This window comes from Paroedura picta, chromosome 5, assembly GCF_049243985.1.
Source record: "Paroedura picta isolate Pp20150507F chromosome 5, Ppicta_v3.0, whole genome shotgun sequence".
Lineage (NCBI taxonomy): Eukaryota > Metazoa > Chordata > Lepidosauria > Squamata > Gekkonidae > Paroedura > Paroedura picta.
Genome location: NC_135373.1, coordinates 52901383 through 52925640, shown reverse-complemented (window position 1 = coordinate 52925640; position 24258 = coordinate 52901383). Strand labels below are relative to the sequence as shown.

Here is a 24258-nt window from a genome sequence, read left to right as displayed (position 1 = left end):
TCTTTTTAAGGCTGGCTTCCAGTAAAGGAAATACACAGCCAGCATTAATAAAGTGCTGAGCGGCACATCAGCTTATAGAAATGCTGTCACTGTGTTATAAAACATTTTTCCATTGTTGCACTTGTCAGGCCCAATTATTGTAAATGCATAGAAGCATCATGCAGAGAAATTGATCTTTCTCCTCCGAGCATAATGATACACTTTTGTAGTAGTCACTTGTGGCATTGTGAGGATAGTATACTAATACCTGTGGGGTAGCAAAAACAGTAGTTCCTGGCAGAGAACGTATATACATTCTAAAGCTGATGTGTTGCAAAATAAATCTTTACTTTTTCAGTGCAATGCTAAGAACATTGAGTAGACCTCTTTCCATTAATTGCACAGTGTAGCTGTTGAGGCCAGTTAAGATTCTTTAAGTTCCACATATATATTAATCACACGTCTAGGCCCTCTTTGCCCCCCAGTAATATTTTACTGAGTGTATGATGTTGAGATGGAGGGATGGAAGTATGGAACAGACTAGTCTTATCAAACCTCAAAAGCTAAGCAGGGTCAGTACTTGGATAGGAGATCAACAAAGAAGATTCTGCAGAAGAAGGTAATGGCATACTACCTCTTGCCTTGAAAGCCCCTTGCTGGGTTGCTCTTCCTTCTGTTGGACAGGTGCCCTGACTCTCCACCAGAAACATTAGCCAGCTGCCTGAAAGCAGTGACTAGGTGTCTCAAGCAGAGTCATCTGAAGCTCAACCCTTCAGAGATTCTGTGGCTGGGCTGGAATGGTCCAAATGACGAAGTGCACCTACCCAACCTGGATGGAGTACAGCTATCAGTGGCCCACTCCACGAGAAACTTGGGTGTGTTTCTCAATGCCTCCATCTCAATGGAGGTTCAGATCACGACAGTAACACGGCTGGCATTCTACCACCTTCGCCAAGACAAACTCCTAGCACCCTACTTGGTCCCAGAACACAGTGATCCATGCGACGGTCACCTCTAGACTGCAACTTGCTCTATGCAGGCCTGCCCTTAACTTTGATCTAGAAGCTACAGCTGGTCCAGAACACAGCAGCCAGGGTCCTCACAGCAACACCATGGAGGTCCCACATTCAGCCCATCCTTCAGCAGCTGTGCTGGCTCCCAGTTGAATTCCAGATCAGGCTTAAGGTTCTGGTTATCACCTTTAATAAGTCTATACGTGGTCTGGGACCAGTGTACCTGAGGGATCGCCTTTCTGCCTACACCCCCAAAGAGCCTTATGCTCCACCACTGCCAACTACCTGGTGATCCCTGGTCCCAAGGAAGCTTGCTTGACCTCAACTAGGGCCAGAGCCTTCTCCATCCTGGCCCCCACCTGGTGGAACGAGCTCCCAGAGGAGATCAGGGCCTGCAAAAGTGAGCTCCTCCACCAAGCATTTGGTTGAGGTCGACCTGAGCCAATCACCTCCCATTGGCCCCCGAGCCTCCCTCCCTCTTATGGAAACCATTGCTGACCTGTCCAACTCACATGGTCATCAGTACGCAATAGTTGATTCAAGGTTCCATTGTCTGCCGTTACCATTGTATTATTATTGTCACAATTATTGAGTCATCTGTATTGTTCCTGTTCTATGTAAACCACCCTGAGCCTTCGGGGAAGGTGGTATATAAATAAATAAATAGTTGTGAATTGACAGCACATACATGCATGTGTATGATGCTAGGACATTTCTCCCATGAATCACAGCAGCTGAAAAGTCAGTGTGGTTTACCACCTGTGTTATAATGGTAGTCGTAGCTATGCTTGTCTGGCTTATCAGATTTTTTGCTGACCATACTCCATACAATATCATGCCTCTTTCAACAACTGGCTCAAGGAGCCCTCTCAATGATACATTTGTCTTCCTTTGGGGGCATGTGTATAAATTTTGTGTCAAAAAAAAATAACTTTTGATTAATTATCTTAAACAGCAACTGTTTGAAAGCTGGCGGATCACTTTCAGTCATACAAGGACTCGCCATTTGAGAAAGACTTTTTATAGATGCAGAAGAGCCCAATTAATTATTTTTGCCAAGTTTAAGTGTTCCTGTTATTACTTCTTCTAGAGCAAAAGATTTTGAGCACTGTTTTCTCAGTCTTTCTCATTTAGGTTTTTTTTTGCTCATTTCCAAGACTAAAAATAAACTGAAAAATTATAGTGGGAAGAAAATACTGCAAGTACAAGACAAAGCAGAAAATTGTTGGAGGAAAACCAGCCAAAACTGAGCAGTATATATTAAATGCATAAAGACTATTTGCTCATCTTACAATGTGGAGTGTATTTTTCCCCATTAGGTCATTCTATACAGTTTTTCATGCTTATTGCATTTGCCACACTGAATAACTGAGTATCTTGCAACCCCATCAGCATACATTCAAAACCAGCCTTTGATTAAATTGCTCCAGCCATTTGGCTGGGACACTACAGAATTCTGGCTGCCTGTTCTCTCTTTCCTGTTCACTCTCCTTTTTAAAAAGATATGAATTGGACATATTGTAGGCTTACATTCAAGGATCCTGTCAATAGCTATCTAAATTCCAAGTTGTTATTTTAATGTCACCAAGAATAAAAATTCAGGCTTAATCTGACCAGACTTTGTTTGGGCAATAGAAATAGAATTCAGTTAGAAAGACTCTGAGTTTAGACCCTGGAAGCAGATTGTCTGTGCTTTAACTGACTAAGGTGAAAGTGAAGTTCCATTTTAGATTGGACTAGCAGGGTCTCACAAAGGACCGTTGGGATCAGCCATCCTAGGTCACTCATGCCATTTCACTCATTTCATTCCTTCTCTCTCCTCCTCAGTTAGGGATGCCAGACCCCAAGTGGGACCTGGGGATCCCCCCATTTCTACAGCTCATCTTAAGGCAAAGACCAGCTCCTTTGGAGAAAACATCTGCTTTGGAGGGTGGACTCCATAGTGTTATATTCCATTGAAGTCCCTCCCCAACCCATGGATTTAGATATCTGCAGATGTGGGACAAATGTCACTATTAGATAAATAGATTAGACTATAAAGGAGCCATGTGTGATTCCCCACATCTCCACATGCAGCCAGCTAGGTGACCATGAGTTCGTCACAGCAGTGGTAGCACTGAGAAGTAACAACAGGGGTCTCTCAGCCCCACCTACCTCACAGGGTGCCTGTTGTGGGGAGAGGAAGGGAAAGCAATTGTAAGCTGCTTTGGGACTCCTTCTGGTACAAAAAAGCGGGCTATAAAAAACAACTCTTCTTTGTAGGTATCTTCTTCCTTGATATATTGCACTTCGAGTTAATTTTCTGGTTTAAAACTGGTAAATATTTGAACTTCTCTTAGAGGTGAGCACTGATATGGTGTGGTGGTTATTCTAGAGTGTCACATTAGAACCCAGGAGACCCAGGTTCAAATTCTCACTCTGCCATGGAAGCTTGCTGGGGCCAGTCACCTACTGTCAGCCTAACCTACCCTGCTGAGGGATGTGACCTCAGCAGAGTATAATGCCATAGAGTCCACCCCAAAGGAGCCATTTTCTCAAGGGAACAGATCTCTGTAATCTGGTATTGAGTTGTAATTGCAGATCTTCAGCCCCCCACCTGGAGGTTGGCAACCATGTGGATCAAGATGAACACTCTAGTAGGGAATTGCAGCAGGTGGATAAAATAAATCACAGGGAAATCACACACACATGCCTCATTGCCCCTTTCAGGGATTTCAGCTGGTTAATTTTTCCTCAGATTCTCAGCATTTCATGCTTTCTGGAACATGCTCAGTCCTCATCCAGTCTTTACAAGGCTTCTCCCCACCCCACCTTTTTTCCCTTTAATAAATTTAATATTTTTCTACATGCATAGGGAATCATTGAAGTATATGGCAACCCTGACTTGTCTGTGACTACCCTTGTTTTCCTCCTTTTGTGATTAAAGCAGGCCAGCTGTTTTGCTATTGCACATGTTAAAGGAAGGACTACAAGGAACTGTGGGAGGAGGATTTGGAAACCCCATTCTGTCCCATCGGATCCTCCCTCTGGGATTCTGTGCACTCTTAGGGAACTGGAACAGGCTGTTTCTTCCCTCCATTTTTCCATTTAACTGACTCTCAAGGTCAAACCAGATTCCATATTTCTGTGGCTCCCAACATTTTTTCCACACTTAATTAAAGGTTGCAGGGATCTCAACAAGATTTGGGCCACCACACAAGACAGGGAGTTAAGCTTTTCTGCCTTGTATAATTTTCCTAACTCAAAACAGTCCTGGTAGCTCATTGTTTGCCCCACTGATAGAGGAGAGGAGAGTTAGTGTGAAGGGAAGGGTTGGTGCAGAGTAGGGAATACAAATGGAATTCCTCCTTTCTCATACCTCTTCATGTGCCAGGAATTTGTAATAATTATGTGCATGACCCCAGGATTTCCTCAGTTACCCCAACATCCAGCATTCTGTCTCTTATTAGCAAGACAAGGAGCAGTTGTGCTTCTTAAGGCTGAGGGGAAAGGAATAGACTTCATCCTGGCTCTCTCAGTATATCCTGTTGTTTTTTTCCAAGGGAAGGCTGTCCCACTGGTTCCAGTGAAGATAATTAGCTGCAACTAAGGTTGTTTTTGGAAACATAGCATTATGATGCATGACACTATAATGTCACTTCCACTTGCATGCCCAGAAGTGACATCACAGCACTGTACCACCTTTTAGGAATGTCTTAGATCTCTGTTGTTTTTACCATAAAGATTGGGAGTATTTCTAAAGCATCATGTGAAGCCTTTATTTTCCTCATTTTTGCTCTGACTGACTCTATGGAGGCCAGATATAGATCCACAGACAGTAACTATTTATTTATTTATTTATTTATCATACTTTTATACCGCCCTCCCCGGAGGCTCAGGGCGGTTTACATTATAACAAAGAACCATACATAAAACATGTATGACAATGCCCACGTGGCAGCATAGCACCAGCCCAACACCAACAGTGAGGATGAGTGCTTGCAGGAGCAGGATTGAGGTAGCTGGCCAGTGCATGGCTCAGTACAGGCTGCTGAGCTGCATAGTACTTAAAAGCAACAGGAAAGGGAGTGGCTGTGTGGAAGTAGCTTGTCCATTAGCTACTGACTTTGCTGCTTCTGCTTTCGATAGATTGTCTATGATCCTGGCCTTTACCTTCATAGCCTTGTTCTTGGATTTCCCTTTGGACTTGAAACTGTCAGTGTTGCCTACCCTGTGCCTGAACTCTGAAACTGTATTTTGGCACCTGGCTCTGCAAGTGCATTACAAACTCTGATGCCTAGAAACTGCCTTCATGTGCTTGCTGTGTGCCAGCAATCTGCCTTTACACTAACTTTTACTAATGCTAGCCAAAGCATCACAAAATAGTGATTGCAAGCTTCCCCAGACTGGATGTTAAGAAACACGCCATCCTAGCCAAAGAAGGTATTCCTGTCCTCCATTGTTAGCAAGAGATTAAATTTACGCCAGAGAATTATCTGCAGTAGAAACTGATGGAGGTCATTTTTGCAAGTGCAGTAGAACCAGTGCTATGTACTCAGTAGTACTAATGCAATCACAAAGTGCTCAGCAGAACCCTGTGCCATTGTGGCAATGCCAGCTGATGTCAAGCACAAAATCACAGTCTAAGCAAGGAGGGGTTGGAAGCCTAGTCGAGCCAGTGCAATGTACAGTGCCCAGAAAATCCATAGTCATAATATCCTTCAGGTTCATAGTATTAACAAAGGTTTGCTACTGTACTGTTCTTAAATATGTTCTGTCACCAGGCTAGATTGGGATCAATACTTTTTGAGACCAAGAAGTGAAACTAGGGGAGGGAAATGAATGAGAAATGTGTGCAAAAGAGGTCAAGGGGCATGCATGGGCATTCCTTTTGAGGAGTGAAAACTTTCCCTTTCTGCTTAGCAGCTGACTGATAGGGAGGCCACAGAAAAAAGCCCCTTCTCACTTACCATACTGCTGTGGCTGGCCTTACTGCTGGAGACAAGCCATGTGTGTCTCTTCTCCACTCTCTGAATATTTGAAGCCTACCACACAGGGCTGTTATGCTGTTGCAGAGGTTCTTTTGCCTCCTGTTTCATCTGTACAACAACCTGTATGGGAGACCTAAAATGTTTCTTATGTACAACAGTCCTGTCCACCTTCCAAAGCAGCCATTTCTGCCTGGAGTGCTGATCTTTATAGTCTGGAGATGAGCTATAATTCCAGGAGATCTCCAGGCCCCACCTGGAGGTCAGCTACCCCTGGGTTAGAAATATTCTTTGAGGTGACTAAGCTGATAGAGTGCTGAAATGTTTCCCCTGCAGGGACACGGAAAGCTGCGGAGCATGCAGCTCTACAGCACCGCACCGGCAGAGCCCCACAGTAGTGCCACCAGTGCGGAATCAGCCTGAGAAACCTCCTCTTAGGGTTGCCAGGTTTCTAGTGAGGCACAAAACCCACACCAAACCAGGAGTTAATGCCCGTTGCATTACAGCATGGCTTTACTATTAGTTTTATAAATAAAAGGAAAAACTTTGGCTGATCACAGTGTAGTGCTGGCTTAGAGGACTGCCTTTAAAGGCTTTCCTCATGCTATGCCTGGGGCAGGTTGTTCCCCTCACCCCACCTTTGGTATGCCACTGTCCAGTTGATGTGTTAGGCTGGGAGTTAGTAACTGACCTCCCCAGTGAGATTCATAGTTCAGAAGGAATTTGACGCTGGGTCTCTCCAGTCCAATTTGTAAGCCCAGGTCCACTGTAATATGCTGGCTATCTGCATCCCATCCAGTCTGATTGCTTTGGTATCACAGAGAGCTTTGAGGTATATTTATAAATTATGCAGCTTTGCAGGTGCGTGTGCTTTTGAAGATACATGAATTCCCCTGCGAGAAGTGTAATTGCTAAGATTTTGCAGTATGGAAGGTGTCTGTAGTGTCTTTGAGGCCCTGTTTGTTCATACAAAGTGTGGCTCATGTACTATTGACAAATAGCAGTTAGAACTTCCAGAACCTTTTGGTGAAGAACATGTCCTTGACTGCTGTCATACTGGGGCATTTGTGCTGGGTGAGGGAGCTTAGTGTGGTGGTTAAGATCAATGGCCTGTAATCTGGAGAACTGGGTTTGATTCCCCACTCCTTCATAAGCAGCCAGTTGGGTGACTTTGGACCAGTCTCTCAGAGCCCTCTCAGCCCCACCTAACTCTGTTGTGGGTAAAGAAAGGGAAGGCAATTGTAAACCACTTTGAGACCCCTTCAGGTAGTAAAAAGTGGGGTACAAAAAAAACAGCTTTTCTTCTCAGTTCGTCAGGTATACCGTTGTCAGCTGTGGCAAACAATTAACTCACAGAAAACAGAAGTGTGAATGATTAACAAAGACCGCCAGGTTTTCCCCACCGTCCTCACCACGGGACCTATAAACTGTTTGCTAAGCATGGTCTTTTAACACACAGTCTCAAATAAAAAATACAAGCTTGGAAGGGAGAGAAGAACTGGAATAGCATTGTACCAAGAAAATCATTTTAGATAATCCTGACTATCGGGGGTGAGGGGTGGGTGAGAATGGTACTGATCTCCACTTTAAGTTTTCAGACTTTTGGTGGATCTGGCAAGCCAGAAGGAAATTCTGGAATGAGAGAATAAATAAATTGCTATGAGGGTTAAAAGACTTCAGAGGAATCTATAGCTATGGTTTTGTAACCTATTTCATATTTCATGAATCAATATGATATTGTGAAAATAAGTCTTTGAAATTTACAGAAATCCACATGGGTAATTATGGGTCCTCAGAGGGGGAGGGGGAGGCTGTCCACCACATTCCCCCCCCCCATTCTAGCGCCTGTTGTATTCCTGAATGCAATGGGCTTGGGCCTTGTATTATATAAAGTCACTGCAAGTTAGAGCCAGCTTGGTGTAGTGGTTTGGAGTGCGGACTTCTAATCTGGTGAGCTGGGCTTGATTCCCTGCTCCCCCACATGCAGCCAGCTGGGTGACCTTGGGCTTGCCACAGCACTGTTAAAGCTGCTCTGACAGAGCACTAATATCAGACTTCTCTCAGACCCACCTACAGATCTCACAGGGTGTCTGTTGTGGGGAGAGGAAAGGGAAGGCAATTGTAAGCCACTTTGAGACTCCTGGTAGAGAAAAGTGGCATATAAGAACCAACTCTTCTTCTTCTTCATAAGGAACAAAATAGGTATAAATTGTTTATATGAACCGTCAGCAGTAAGTTTCATGTTTGATCACCTGTTACATTACTTCAATCCCCTATAATTTTTCTAAATATGCATATCATATGCATTAATTTAAATAGTCCAATTTTATTCTGGCTACCATAACTCACCATAATATTTTGCATTTGTTCATTCTGTATTCTGATTCTGGAACAGGAGATTGCCTACATTTGCAAAGCTTAGATAGGAACTGAAAATTTGCCCAGAGGGGTCTGTGAACCAGGTACTTAATTTCTGGTAGGGCAGGTTCAACCTCCAAAAAGCTCTATGAACTTTCAGTGACTGCATTGGTGTCCAACCCATCTCCTTTAAACTCCTGTGTAGCACAAATTGTTACACAAGGAGTGGCTCATAGTCCCCTTCTGCATGTTTGCCCCAATAGTAACTGAATGCCAATCAAAATGAATAATCAACAAGAGCCCGTTAAAGCTTTTCCTAGCCTTTACCACTGCAGGATTGGGGGGGGGGGGGTGTCCAGTTTTCTAAAGAAAAACCAGAAATATTTGGAATGCTGAATATTTTTGGTTTAAGTACACCCAAATGTGCACTCCTAATGGCTAGTAGCCATGGTGAGTCGGGGGGACCTCTGTGTTTAGAGACAGTCAACTGGTTTCTGAATCCCAGTGCCAGAAGGCAACATTAGGGGAAGATCTTGGGTTCTATGTCCTATTGTTGAGCCTTCAGTGGAACTGGTTGGCCTCTGTGTGAGACAAGTTGCTGGCCTAGATGGACCACTGGTCCGACCGATCCAGTTGGGCTCTTCTTATGTTAAATGAAGCAGACTTTCAGTCAGGTTTCCTCAAACCCATTTTGGTGCTAGTTACAAAACAGTAAGGTGACTTTCTCAAGTGGCTGAAAGAGATACAGATATCTGAGCCTCTTCTCTGCCCCCCCCCCCCATAGCATAAACCACAAATGGTCTCTCTCACACATACAAAAAAAAGGGAGCCTGCTAGAATGTTAAAGTCTGATAATTGTTCTCATTTAACGAACCACAAAGGCCTGATAACATTCCAGGCATATTGTTCATGGAGAACATTTTCCAAACTTGCACCTTGTAACACTGTGTGCATCACATTAATCCATGTCCTACCCCAGTTCTTTTGTGAATTTGCCAATTTTATAGAACAGCACAGAGGCTTCCCCCCCTTTTTTCCCCCCTTTTTTCTTCTTTTGGCTCTAGCTTCTGACCCAAGTGTGGCCAAGTTAATAAAGGCACTAGCCTGGTTTCAAACTGCACACACTGTCAAACAATCATTCCCAGAGAGAGGGGGAGAGATACTTGTTTTCTCAAGTTAAATACATTTAACAGAAACTCACTTTCCCATTAATGCATCTTGGAGAGGGTAAAGCAGAGTTCACAGGTTTGTGGAAAGGAAGGTTGCCAGGGAAAATACTGGGTAGAATGTTAAAGTAAAAAAGAAATCCTTTTACCTTTAAACACCTATGCACAGCATTGTCAAACTCTGATTACACAGGCCACAAACTATGCCTTACCTCTGGGACTGCATCATGTGACAGTTTCTTTTTTGACAGCTGCCAATTTGATGGGAAGTCTACATGGCCACAGGAGGGACATATATTATTCTGATCAAGGAAACAGCACAAAGAGAAAGGGTTAAACATGCCTCCCGTTCCACATTACAGCTTTCATCACAGGAAGACCACTCCCCTGCCATTCCTTCATCTCTACCCCAACTTACACTGCATTTCAATTAAAAAAAAGAAATACTCAAGTCGACTTTCTCTAAGATGTCCTTCCCCAGTGACTTCGAAAGAAACTTTTTCCCTCTCTGTATTCAGAAAATAGTGGAGTCATTTACAGCTCCCACTAGACAGATGGCCACATCAGAGAAATCTTTGTCACCACTAGTGACCCTCCTGGATAGCCAGCTTTCAGAATGAAGTCCTTGATTATAGAGGCAGGCCTCCCTTAGTCATGACTGACCACTTTCTGGCTGTGTTGACTGGGAAGTGTCTGCATGTTCCAAACCATGTTGTACCTAATTTTAAAACTGAGACATGCAAGCAGTGGGATAGCCATGCCACGCCTGTTAAACTTTCTTCTGATTTCAAAGGATGTGGGATCATTCCAGGCCTGCCCTACTTAGGCACACCAAGCCAAACACAGCCTACTACTATTTATTTATCATATAGCATGTGTAGTGTAGCCAGGAGATACGATCTGGCAGCCAGGCAAGGGACATTCAAAGGTAATATGGCACCTCATGTTTCTTGGAGGAACTACCACCAAAATACTTGGAGGTCTCACATCCAAATACTCATCAGGGTTGACCCTGCTTGATTTATGAGTTCTGGCTGGATCGAGCTGGCCTGGACTATCCAGGTCAGGGTAGCCTATTTCTTCATGGATATTAGCCAGTTAGAGCTGCCAACATGGCACTGAGCAAACTGAGTTTGTCAACCTGGTGGCAGGTCCAAATGCATACCTATGTAAAATTTTGTGAGTAACAAAGTGTGCTGGATGAGCCATCTCAATACCTAAAGACATATGTTATTTCTGAGAGCCCAAGCCAAAGTCCAATAATTAGCAAAAATCAAACATTTAACTCCCTTTTATATTTAGCCCATAACTGATTACTTCAATGACTTTCCTTCACTTGGGAATAATTAAATTGTTGTAGTCATAAAACAAAGTTTTGACATGCTGACCTTTGAAGGGTGATGCTAATGATGCTGTAATGCATCAGTTGACAAATCAAGTGCATTGATTTTTAAATGTGTGCCATCAAATCAGCTAGACAGCCAGGAGAATAAAGTAAACAGATATATCAAGCAGTCTAGAGAAGAGACTGAAGTATTATGGCTCTCTCGAGGAATGTGATTGGATAATAATTATTATTATTTATTTTTATAACAAGCAGTTGTTGCTTTATGAATCATACAGAATAAGAGATGTGTAGAACCTTATTTGGACCTACAAAGGAATGAGGTGGTGATAAGCTGGTAGAAAGGCCAGACTGCAGATGGAGGATTCCATTCTGGAATATTCTTCTCTGTGTAAAACACCCTGGAAGCAGAAAATAGGCAAGGCAAGCAGAGCAAGAGAATTTGTCCTGTTTTAGTTTTCTATTTGCATGTAGCCTTTTTCATGCAAATGTTTACTGAAAACTGTACTCTGCCACCAGCCATTCAGTCTGTTCTCATGCTTTATTCTTTGGCATGTCTAACCTAAGCAGGGTTGCCGACCTCCAGATGGGATCTAGAGCTCTCTTAGAAGTTTTTTTTCCCCCCAGGGTTACCATATACTTGGTATATTCTTTACACATACAGAAAAATATTAAATCTATCAGAGGAAGAAGAACAAAAAGCCTTAGCAAGGACTGAGTAGGGATGAGCATGAATCAGGAATATGTGGTTCACAAATCATGAACCATCACAAACTTTAAGCAGCTAAGTGAGCTGCTGATCTTTGTGACCCAGTAGAATGGATCCTGTGCAAGCTAGGGATCTTGTAGGGGATCTCCAACTGATTCTCTGTAACGATTGGCTGGAGCAGGTTTTTATTTCAATTACTGTATATACCCGCATATAAACCGAGGAGCACTTATTCAGTGTGAATACTGTGCTGAAAAACTCGGCTTATACACAAGTGTATAAGGTACTTGAAAACTACAGAGAAAATATCATGATCCCTCCCTAGGATTGCCACTTGCCAGATCCATCTTTGAAAATTTCTGGAGATCTGGGAGCAATGCCTAAAACAGGGGAACATTTGGGGAGAGGAGGAAGCTCATCACTGATGTGATGCCATAGAATTCATCCTCCAAAGCTTCCATTTCCTCCAGGTAAACTGATCTCTGTAATCTAGAGATCACTTATAATTCCAAAAGAACTCCAGGTATAACCCTAGGTGCAACTCCTTTTGAAAACTGATTTCTGTAATCTAGAGATCAGTTGTAATTCCAGAAGAACTCCAGGTGCCACCCTGGGTGCATCTCCATTGAGAACATGAAGTTGGCAGTCTTGCCCAGTTTTTATGCCAGGGATCTGCTAGAAAAAGGTATGCTATTTCTATGCAGAGAGCTGCATTTACCTAGCATGTCTAATAGCTGCTGATCAACTCACTCCATGTGACATTTTCTCGTCCATTTCAAAGCTAGTGGTCATATTTCGCTAATAAATTTCACAATTTAAACACATGTTCTGTGCAGGAGTACCTCATTTTGTTTCTTCTGAAATGACAAAAAAATCATGCCTGGGTTCAATATGAGAGGGAGGGAAATATCTGCCCTCCCCCATTCCATTTATAAAAATATAAACTTGCTTTATGAATCCCTTGAGTTCTCAAACCCTTTAATCCTGGCCTTTCAGTGGGGATACATTCAGCTAAATACAATGGATCACCCATGGACTAACCTATTAGTGAAGCTTACCAGGCCTTCTGGTTTTATTTTCTGCCTGGATCTGCTAACCCAGTGTGTTGTCCAAAAACCTGATAATTTATTGATCTGTTTCATCTATACCTCACCTTTCTCTCATTCATACATCATTCTCCTCCCCTCAGCCATAGATTAGGGCAGGTAGACTGCATTTGGCTTGTTGAGTCACAAGTGTTGAGCTGATTTGTTTGGGACTTCCTTTGTGAAAAAAAAAGTATTGCCTATTTTACAGGGCAATCCTAAACAGTTACATGCTTTAAAACTCATTGACTTCCATGGACTTCCAAATCTTAACTCTGTTTAGGATTGCTCTGATAGAGAACGATTAGAGGCAGCAGTAGTTTCTGCATATAGATCATGAATGTACATCTTGTACTCAAAGCAGGGCTGGTATAAATACCTCATGGATGATAGCATTGAGTGGCAACACCCCATATACCTTTTCCTCAAGAGTGGACCTTAGTCATGTTGGTAGCTGCCTGCAAAGCATTCTGTTCCAGCTAAATTGTTGATGTACATTGACTTAGCATTTGATACATGTGATCAAGTAAATTGGCACCTCCATTTGTCTTTATCAAGCAGTTCATTAACCTGGAGCACAATATGGAGTTTTAAATCTGGTCAGTTTCTTATGGCCTTTTGTGAGTGGGTTTTTTTTTTTTTATCATGCTAAGGAATCTACATTCAAAAGAATTTTTTTCACTGGGAGGGAAGCAAGGTTGTCTTTTTAAAAGTTCTCTATAACTACCTATTAATTTGTAGCACATAGTCATTTGTTTGGATAACCAAAGAAACTGTTTTCAGGATTCATGTAAAAAAAACTGGAAGAAAGTTTGAGTCCAGTAGCACCTTTAAGACCAACAAAGTTTTATTTAGGGTACTAGCATCCAAGCCTGCTGCATTTGAAATGCAGCAGGCGCTAGCGGAGGTAGGGCGCTGGAGGAGCGGAGAGGTCTCCTGGACTGGTAGCAACCTCCATAAAATGAAGGGGTGGGGTGGGGTGGGGTGGGGTGGCGCAGCGGGGGGGTTGCTGCGGGTGGCAGGTGGGTGCAGGCGTACCTGGATGATGGCGTCGAGCCTGGCATGTTGCTGGGGTTGGTAGCGGGCCCCGTGAGGGCTCACCGCGGGTGCAGGCAGGGGGTCAGAGGTGGCTGGCTGTTCGATTTTTGGCACAATCCATAGGGCAGTGGCAGTTATGTCCTCATGCAGCGGAGGCTCTTTGTGGTGGTGTGTAGTGAGACAGCCGGTATGGGGCCGCCTCCTCCTCCTCTTTGTTGTCGTTGTCAGTAGGTGCTGCGGGCAGCGTCGGCGTTGCTGGCTCAGAGGCATGCTCACGACAGTGGCGGGCTCACTGCCATCACCTCCTCTTCCTTGGCAGGCTCAGCAGCCACCGCCGCCAGATCAGCATAGTTGCCGTCATAGCATGGTTGCTGGGGCCAGTGTCCTGTGTTCATTAGTGGCCACAGCGGCTGGATCTTGGATGGTGGCATGGGCGCCCTTTCAGTGGCAGCCCCTGGGGCAGGCCCTGCTTGCCACTGCAGTCGGCAGCCATGGCCCACCGCTGCAGTCAGTCGATCAAAGCGGCTGAGCAGTGCAGAGGTGCTGGGGAGCAGCTGGGCCCGGAGGCCAATTAGACACCCCAGAGTCGCTCCACCTCCTGGCTGGTTTTGTAAATATTAAAAGGAACCATGGAGAAGATAAGTTTTTGTGTGCATGCACACTTCTTAGGATACAATGAAATGGAAATTACCAGTCCATACATATTGGTAGACAATGAGCAGTCAATTAGCATACAGCATAATGAAAATGTTTAACAGATTAAAGAACCAAACAGGAATAGCAAGCTTAGTTTATATGGTTACCATTTATTTGGATTTAATTCTGCAGCAAAGGTGGAGGGAGGAAAAACATAATCAAATAATGAATTAAAAACCAGAAAGTTGAAGAAATCCAAATTTAAAAGCGCCGTAATTCTGTATCTTGATTGTGTGTTATCAAATATATCAAAATATATGTATTTATTTATAATAAATAAATTAAAGACACAGATAGGCCCAGATAATAGCCTCAGAGCAGAATGAAATCACACAATTTTATCAAACATAGACCTAAGGCAACCCTAGCTGTATGCATATCGGCCTTCTTCAGTGGTCAAGCATAATAATTGCACATTGGCTCCAGATATTGTAATATTAATACAAAACTTCTAAAAACTGGGCCACATTGAAATAGTTATAATCAGTATCTGTGACATGAGGTAGATATATTATTTCAGAAGCCTCATATAGATAAACTTCTGCCCTTGTTATATATACATGTCTAGAATGGTTTTCTATAGTATACCTTCCTAGAAATCTAGTACTCCAGCATGCCCTTCCCTACTACTCAAACAGGTAATCAGTTGTTAACCATCCACCACACTAATCCGGCTAAAGAGATGTTCTCTGGATCGGAAACAGCAGGCATAACTCTGATGTGGATCAAATATGCATCCCTCTTCTCTATTTTCAGTGTATTGAGGTCAGTTGTGCACTCAGATTCACAGCCATATCCCTGTGATAATGAACACCTTCTAAATACTGACAGATACTCCATGGTGGCATGCAGGTTTGGTGCTGGTGACACCAGATATTCTGCAAAGAATGAGCATGCCTTCCATTGAAATTATTATTGATTTTTCAAGTCTTTTAACACTTGCATTTGAAACTGAATTCTTGATTTCAATTTCCCATGAGAAAATTAAAGCTGCTTAAAAGGTAGAGTGGGGAGGAATTGCTCAAATCTCCTGTGTCACACTTTAGATTTTGTGGCAGAAGAGAAATGCATGCTTATGATTCTGCACCTCACCAAGACGGTGTTTAGTACCGTGAAAAGTCTGTGAATCTAGCCCAAAAGACCACCAACAGAATGTCTTGGATTTTACTGCAGGTTTCTGAAACATCCTTCTGACCAAGTTAAACTGTGACTCATGAAAGCACATGTGGTAATAAATTAAACAGTCTTTAAGCTGCCACAAGACTCTGGGTTATTTTGGCTGCAGCAGGCAAACCCAGCAGCCACCCTTCAGGAATTTGCCCTTAACTATTTAGTTTTGGCATTAAAGTAGGGAAAGGAACAATAGCCTTAGTGCTGCAGTAGGACTGCAGAGAAACCACCCCTGAGCCTCTCTGTCCCGCCTCAGGTACTACATACATCTTCTTTTATTTGCTTAGTGGGGGGGGGGGGGTCTTGACAAGCCTGCATTTTTATCTCATGTTGCCTGGAATGAATTAAGATCCCCAGCGCCTCTGCCCTCCATTTCAGAGCTCCAGTCAGGAGCTCTTGCACATTAGTGGGCAGGAAATAGCGTCCCTGGGGGAGATAGGGGAATTTGAGCTCCTTTCCCATTTCAGCACTCTGAAGGGAGGAAGCTTCAGTTCGGCACTTCTGCAAAACCACCCCCACACATACACACACTCACAGCACGCCCTCCCCCCCCCCCCTTTTCCTGCTGGAGGACTTGAAGGAGGGAAATCCGTGCAGCCCAGAGCAGAGGCAAGGAGACGGAACAAAGGGAAAGAAAGGGCTTCTCAGAAAGGTCTGGTTTCGTTCCTGAACGGTGGGTGGGGATGCAGTGTCAGGGAAGCTCACACCCACAGCAGCGTCCTGCCGCCTGCAGCTTTCTCCAGAGTCGCCTTCTTCCCGCTCCCAAGAGCGGCAAGCCAAAGGAATCTGGGAGTTAGATAAGGAAGAGTTGAAAGGAGGACAGCCAGAGGTGCCCCCTCCTCCCCATGCTCTGCCTCTCAACCGCCTTGTTTTTCTTGTGTGTGTGTTTCCCTTCCCCCCTCAGATCTTCCAATGGAGGCAGCTGGAGAACCTGTACTTCCGAGAGAAGAAGTTTTCCGTGGAAGTGCATGACCCACGCAGGTAAGACAGAAACCTCCTTTTCTTGTGCCAGAGGAGTCAGCACATGGTGGTCCCAGGGGGAATCTGCCATGTGGAAGGGATAAAGAGAGTACTGCAGCTGGATTTTTCATGTGTGCCCTGTGTGCTTGGGGATTTCTGAATTGTTGCTGTCTTTCGACTAGGCTGGCATGGGGTGTTTTGTGGGTGGTCAAGCTTTCATATGAAAACTTGCTTGGAAGCTTTCCAATGGCATCCCCCTTCTTCTTTCCCCTTGGAAAATGCACTCATGCCAAAGCTTCTTATCAGCCCAAGGGAAGGATGATATCCCCTTCTGGACCCGCATTGCTGCCCGCAGGGGCCAAGCCGAGCCCCCGGGCATTGGAGCCCGCCAGTGGCAGTGCAGGCCCAGGAGGGGATGCCTGGAAGCGAGTCACTGCTGGCTGGGAGCAGGCTAAACCCCTGCAGTGCATCTGCCCCCTCTCCACTGTGCTGCTCTTGGGTGGGCTGGCCAGAGAACGAGCCTTTCTCACGGCCGCTTATAATCTATTTTGACAAGTTAGTTGTCCATCCATTTCTTTTTAATTCCATGGAATGAGTAGCCTTAGCCAGCAGTGCACTGTCTGTGTAAATCCAGAATAACTCATCTGGCATCAGTTGCACATTTGCAAGTGTGAGATCCCAGATCCAAATATTCCTTGATTTGTGTTCCACTGCATGGTTTACCAAGTAAAATGGAAAGAAATGAGCAGTACTCCATGTTATTCCCCAAACTGAGTTTTATGAGCATGTGATAACCAATTCTCTTTATGTTTGTGTTATTTTGTATTTTCTCCTTTTATACTGACTTTAGTTTTGTCTGTTATAAGCTGCTGTCCATAGCAATAACCATTGAGTTAAATAACACTGTTTTTTGGGATTCACTGTACATTCAACTGTCTGCTTATTGTATCTTATAGAAATGGTGAAAAGGTTTTTCCTAGTACAAGTAGCTGTCTGTCCTACTTGGGGAAATATTTGACACACACACACACACAACATCCTTTCCTGAATATTTGAGGTCATGCTCTGGAAGTACTGCAGTTCAGCAAGCAAACCAAGTTTGCTACCATGGTCTTTGAGATGTGTTACCTTAAAATCTTTTTACAGATTACTATTGCTAAGGTATTTTGTGACTGTGACAGACCCCTAAGCTTGGAAAGTAACAGCTGTAAGCCAGCACTAGTTTAATTCCATCTTACGTTCTATAACATGGGCCAAACCTTGGATACTTAAATCTGGTGATTGGAGCTATGAATAGACTTTCTACAGTCTTTCTACAAAGCTAAAAAGGGCCCCACATTATTGGGAAAATGTGAAATCTAAAAAATAAATGCACCAAAGGGTTGCAAAAAGCCAAAAATGATAAAAAGAGCGCCTATAGCTTTAAGCAACAAATTCTCTCAGTGGCTGCTGCTAGGCAACCACAGCATTCCAGGCTTCTGTAAGTAAAAGGCAGGGGGATGGGGCAGGGTCCTTTCCAGGTCTATTTTGACCTTTGAGCAAGAACACTTTTTGGCCAAGCCTGGTTAGTGTTGCCAGCTTCTGGATGGGAAATTCCTGGATATTTTTCAGTGAAGTCTAAGGGGGGTAGGGTTTGGGGAGAGGAGAGGCCTCTGAATGGTATAATGCCGCAGAGTTCACTCTCTACTGCCATTTTCACCAAGGGAACAAGCCTCTGTTGTCTGAAGTTCAGTTGTAATTCTGGGGGAACTCCCGGTCCTACGTGGAGCTTGGCAAGCATAGACCTGGAAGAAAACTCTCTGTGGTTTGATATTACCCAACTTGCATGACTCAACTAGGCATGGTTGCTTGCTGCTGTTCAACAGCAGTCACCCCATGGAAGTCAGTGTGAAATAGTGGTTAGAGCTTCTAAGTAGGGTTTCAAGACTTATATTCAGATCCCCATCTTGCTGTGGAAGCTGATTGGGTGATTTTGGACCAGTCGTTTATTTCAGTCCTAGCCTACCTCACAGGGTTGTTGTGCAGATGAAAAGGAGGAGAGCTGAACAATGTTAGCTACTTTGGTCCCCACTGTGGAGAAGGACCTAGCTTTCCTAGGAAGAGGCTGCAGTGGAGGAAGAGACAGAAAACTGAAGGTAGGTTGGCTGTTGTGTGGGAAGGAAACAAGGTTGCCAAGTCCAGATTGGAAAATTCCTGGAAATTTGAGGGGTGGGGCTTGAAGTGGGGAGGAACTTCAGGATGGTATAATGCCATAGACTTAAGACTCCAAAGAAGCCCATTCCTCAACGGCAGCCTTTCTCAATTTTTCTCAACCCTGAAACACTCTTCAGGTGTTCAAGAAACCCCAGAAGTGACACAGAGTATGACCGGGAAGCATAGCTGTGTACATGCCCACCCGGAGCCCCTCCCCTTCTCACCCCCTCCAGGCCATTTTGGGAGGAGGAGGCAGGTTAACTTGACCATACATAGCCATATCACCGAATAAATGTTTAACAAATTTTAAAAATAGATGAAAAATTAACTAACTCCCATCCGTTTGGGAAACTCTTGCGGGGCCATCAAGGAACCCCAGGTTTTCACAAAGTCCTGGTTGAGAAAGCCTGCTCTATGGAAAGTGATGGGTGGGAAGCAGAAAGAGCCAAAATGACAGGCATGGAAGGAAGAGAGAGAGAGAGAGAAGGAGTGGAGGCAGGAGAAGGAGTGAAAAAGAAGTAGGGGGAGAAGCAAAGGTGGGGCTAATGGGGTAGCTGTTCCCATAATTGTCTTGCAGGTCCCCACTTGTCATTTACATTATCACAAAGATCCCAGTTTTTCAAAGTATTAATTTTGGCCATGGTCCACCAAGAAGTATTACTAATAACAACCCGACAGATACATGGGAACGATGCTACATCACTATGATTGTTGACATGATTAAGAACACTATGCACACCCTCACACAAATGTGTCCAGGAAGTTTCTGTCCCTTGGGATGAGGTTTTCAAAAATGAGTAACTTTACTAGAACAGCTGGTCTTTGTGCATCACTGGGAACATTCATTATGGAGCTCAGTTTTTGGCAAGATCACCTTCCAAGAGCAGCAAATTTTGGCCCTGGGCCAAGAGTCCTTGCCTAGCGTGAGTTACCCAAGAACATGCCAGACTGGAAGAAAGTTATATATACCATACATTTAGAAAACAACATGAAATATTATTTTATTGAAGTGAGTTGCCATGTTGGTCTGAAGCGCAGAACAAATGTTGATTCGAGCGGCATCTCTGTTGGCACCTCTGTTGGTGCCACTGGACTCAAAAGTTGTTCTGTTATTTTATTGGACTTGCTTTATTGGCATAACTGCATGCAGCCTTTCAATTTGTACTGAAATCATTACCAAGGTGAATGGGAGAATGTTTTTACTGTCTATATAAAGGTCAATATGGTCTAGTGGTCAGTGTCAGATTAGGATCTAGTAGACCCAGGTTTGAACCCCCACTTTGCCATGGAAGCCTGCTAGGAGACTACAGGCCAAGCAAAATTCACAGGGCTGTTGTGAACATACAGTAGGAAATGGGAGTATATTGTAAGAAACTTTGGACCCCCTCTGAGGAGAAAAGTGAGGTATATATATAAATAAATGAAGTAAATAAAATAAGAAAAACTATTACTAATGCATGTGATATCATCTGTTTAGTTTGACAGTGCTCTGATCAAACCTAACGTTCTCCCTGATGAAGAATTGTACATAATTCAAGGATCATCAGAAATTCAGCAGTTATCCCATAGTACCCACCCATATGCATTCTGTAGTTCTGCAACAATAAAGTTGTTTCTGTTCTACAGTTCAACACAAGCCCAGAAAAAGCATAAAAATATGACATTAGGTACAGCATTTAGCATCCCAAGACTCACAGTTTTCATTTTACTAAAGCCCAGATTTCTAGCTCTTATTGCCACAAACGTAGGCTTAAAAATATGCTGTGAAAATCTCAGAAACCAGAGAAATGATTGCATAATGTCATCACTGGTCAGTGACTTGGATAGCTAGTTATAAATTACCTTATGTTTGTTCAGCAGAACCAGAATAAATTTTGCAAAATTGGCTCGGCTGCTCAATTTGCATAATTTATCCAGGTTGCTCAAAACAACACTTTTTAAAATTATAATTTGAAGTACTTTGGCACAAAATGTTTAATTTGTTTAGTTTTTTTAACCACCACTTGTACATGTCATCATCACTCTTAATAAAACACATTACCTTATTCCATTTGTATGATGTGTTTGAGGACTGCTGTGTTTGGTGCATTTATCTCAATTAGTAGCTCTTTAAAATACCCAATCATCAGCAGTGCAGTGCAGCAAATATGTCCTGAATCTGTGATAGGCATTGCACTCATTTGAGGCCTAAAGGCATGGAAATACTTAGACCACATCAGAGTACAGAAGAATTGTTTTTAGCAAAACATGCCTATGATAAGAACACACATACGTGTGAATTTGTAAGCCACCTTGAGCTATGAGAAAAGATGGATCAGGAAATAAATAATATCTGCCACACATGGAAGGAGCCAATCACTACAGGGCAATGATGACCTGCATCTGTGATGTCAACATTGTCTGGCCATTGGGCCACAGGGAAGAAATTAAGGCAACACAGAATCCTTAACTGTGGATGCCATATTCTGGGGATTTCTGCAGCTTTGGGTCCAAAAGCCAACATAGGCCCTTCCACAGCACACTTGGGAGAGGGAGCCCCACCAGGGCAAGCCTGTGATACCACTCATGAGAATTATGCCTCCAGGAGTCAGTAGATGGAGCTTTTCATAAGTCAATGGGAACAAAGAAGCCAAGACAAGAAATACAAGAAAGCACAGCAGAACAGCAACAGACAATGTCCATCACCTCCCCAAGAGCTCTGTGGGAAAAGCACTGTTATGGGATATGGGTTAATTGCTCAGGTGCCTCCAGGGGAGGGGACATGGCAAAGCACATCGGCTAACTCATACCAATCCCAGCAGCCGCAAAAAAGAAGAGGTAGGAGTACAGCCCACACATTACAGAAGTTAACTGCCTCACTCCAAAATGAGGGTATAGGCAAGAAGTCCTTATTGAGACATCTGAGACCCTCCATTGGCATTAAAGCCAGTCTTGCCACTCTGGAAAGAGGGAAGAGAAACACACATAAGTAATCATGTTCTACAAAAGTAAGAGGCAACATGTGGGTTCAGGCTTTCTGTACATGGTTGGTAAACCATGGATTTGAAAGAGTGGCACTATGCTCTTTAAATTCCCATCTGTCTGTCACACAGAACTAGCATCTTGGTGTTGCTCACTGTTTGGGATTCACCTATAGGGGAGAAAGTGTAGTGATTGGGCCAGTACTCATACCTGTTGTAGGGAGCTGAGGTGGAACTCCTTTACACATACCTCACTGTTAATGTTTCTCCATGGGACCAGGTATGATCCTGCAAGGAAATGGGCAATTTGTTGTAAAGTAGTGGTGGTTATAGTAGATTGGTCGGTATTCACCCAGAAGCATGTCTGCACGCCCATTGTCCCCAGCTGTTTTAGTGCTTTTCTCTACTCAGCCTGTGCCCTTATGCAGGAGATGGTGTTAGCTAGCTAGAACAGCCAGTTGGAGCCAGTGTGAAGCAGGGTGCTAGGCTACTGGTTTAAAGACTTGTTATAAAGTAAAGGAGAACATATAGCAAAGAGACAATTAGCCACAGTCCCCCTCTCTTGCTTACCTGTGTGGGTGCATTATTCTTCCATCCTTAGGTGAAGGAGAAGAGTGTTGTCCTGAGATTGGAGTACCTGGACACTCATCCAGTATTCACCTTTTTGTGAAAAATGCTCCTGTTTTGTGCCAAGGGCCGTTCCTCCAGAGCCCTGTCCTCATTGTTTCAACTCGTGATTTCTACATCTACAGTGTGAGAGTAGAGTAGCATAGATGTCTCTTCCAAGATGAATACAAGTGGATAGCTGTGTTGGTCTGCAATAGCACAACAAAATTTGGGTCCAGTGGCACCTTCCAAGATGTGAGCATGCTGGCTAAGGTTTATATTCTGCTGTGGAGTGCTGTGGCTGGCTGCAAATGAAGCTATGGCTGGCTGTTGTTGTTTTTTAACATGTCGATTCCAGGTTCCCTACTCCAGGGCTGCCAATTGGGGAGGGGACAGACAAAATTTGGGGAGGGCCCTAGAAGTCAGCCTAAGGATGCATCTTTAAAGTGTAGTTCTGGCTGAAGCCATTAGGAGTGCAGGGATGCCTGAGTACAGTAAAGGCATTCTATTATCAGCTACGCTTGTTTTTCTCCGAGTCTGAAGCAAACTTGCCCAACAGATCATGCTAACCCAGGGATTCCCAATCACCATAGCTGTAGTAAAGTGGGAAAGGAGGACTAGGGGTGCGGGTAGTGATGTCAGTTCCAGAGGTGTGGCAGAGGCATGGCCAGTTAATGTTACTTCCGGGGCTCATCAAAATCTGAAAAATTATTTCAGGGGCTCCTTCACGGTGAGGAGGTTGAAAAAGGCTGTGCTAAGCTCATCAACCAAGCCAGCACTGGTGCAAGACAAGACACCATGCTGATGGCTGCTACAGTAATTGCCAGCCTGCAGGTCTAACCTTTCTTTTCCTTGCATCCAGTTCAACCAGATCTCTCACAGAACTAGTTAGGATATTTTCTTTTCCTTAATTTCTCCAGGTTCCATTGACCTGGAGAAAATGGCCACTTGAGAAGGTGGACTCTATGACATCCTATGCCACTGAAATCTGTCCCCTCCCCAAACCATGTCTTCCTCAGGCTCCACCCAAAACTCCCAGTATCTTCCAACCCAGATCTGGCAACTCTGCCTTTCCCAGGACCACAGTTTTTGCCTCCTCAAAGCTGTGTCTGCTCCTCTTCCGCATTTCCCATGACAGACAATCTGGGTCCTGAATCTAGTTTTGGAAATGTGCTTGAAATTATATATGTAGGCTGTAATCCTAAAAACAGTTTCCTGGGAATAAGCAGCCCCAATGAGGGGGAGAGCATGGTGCTGACGGAGGCAGCCCTAGGGGAGCAAGAACAACAAGTGATAGCAGAAACACAGGTTATTCCCCTCTTTAAAAAACCTGTATGATTTGCTTGCAGGATCAGACTGAAACTTCATCAATGCCTGCTTTCTTTTAGCTGTCACAGTCATTTGCTTCGCCATTTGCATCCTCACCGTTTGGTATCCTGAGTCATATCGCCTTTGAATGTGGGGGCTTTATGTATATTATGGGTTGATAGCCCACTCGGCCTATGGAGCAAGGTCACCCTGGCCATGCCAGAGCCATGTCCTGCCTTGCCTTTACCACAATTGGGTGCCCCATGAGCGCAGAGAGCATGAGTAAGCAGGGTTATGGAGCACAGCCAAAGCCAGTGGGTGTTTATGCCATCCACCTCAAATCTACAGTAAACATTTATTTTTAACTCATGTACTTGGTATAAGAGGAGAACAGTGTGTTTTGGGCAGCAGATAAGAGAACTATTATTCAAATTATCCTGCCAATTTGTCTGGCTCCTGGATCCCTCTCTTCACACTGTCTGGTTCTTTTACGTTTCTCTCTTTTACCTTTCCTGTAACCTCATTTTACCTTTTAGATTTAAAGAAAAACACCATAACTTTGTTTTTTGTTTTAATATGCAATTTTATCTCAAAAACTCTTCATTCCAAATTGTTTGATGCTCAGATTCGGGACTGTACACTTAATACAGAATGACGACAAGTCAAGTTGAAATCGTTCCAAGTGCCACAATTGTCATACTATGA

The 24258-nt window shown here is 43.8% G+C and overlaps 1 protein-coding gene across 8 annotated transcripts in view; it reads left to right on the top strand.

Annotated features, from left to right (window-relative positions):
- FRMD4A (FERM domain containing 4A) overlaps positions 1–24258 on the top strand; it is a 406427-nt gene that overhangs the window by 335772 nt on the left and 46397 nt on the right. For all 8 annotated transcript variants that reach the window (XM_077337977.1, XM_077337979.1, XM_077337975.1 and 5 more), the window contains one exon: positions 16431–16507. In XM_077337977.1, the coding sequence (XP_077194092.1) occupies positions 16431–16507 (77 nt within the window). The remainder of the gene's footprint in view (positions 1–16430; positions 16508–24258) is intronic.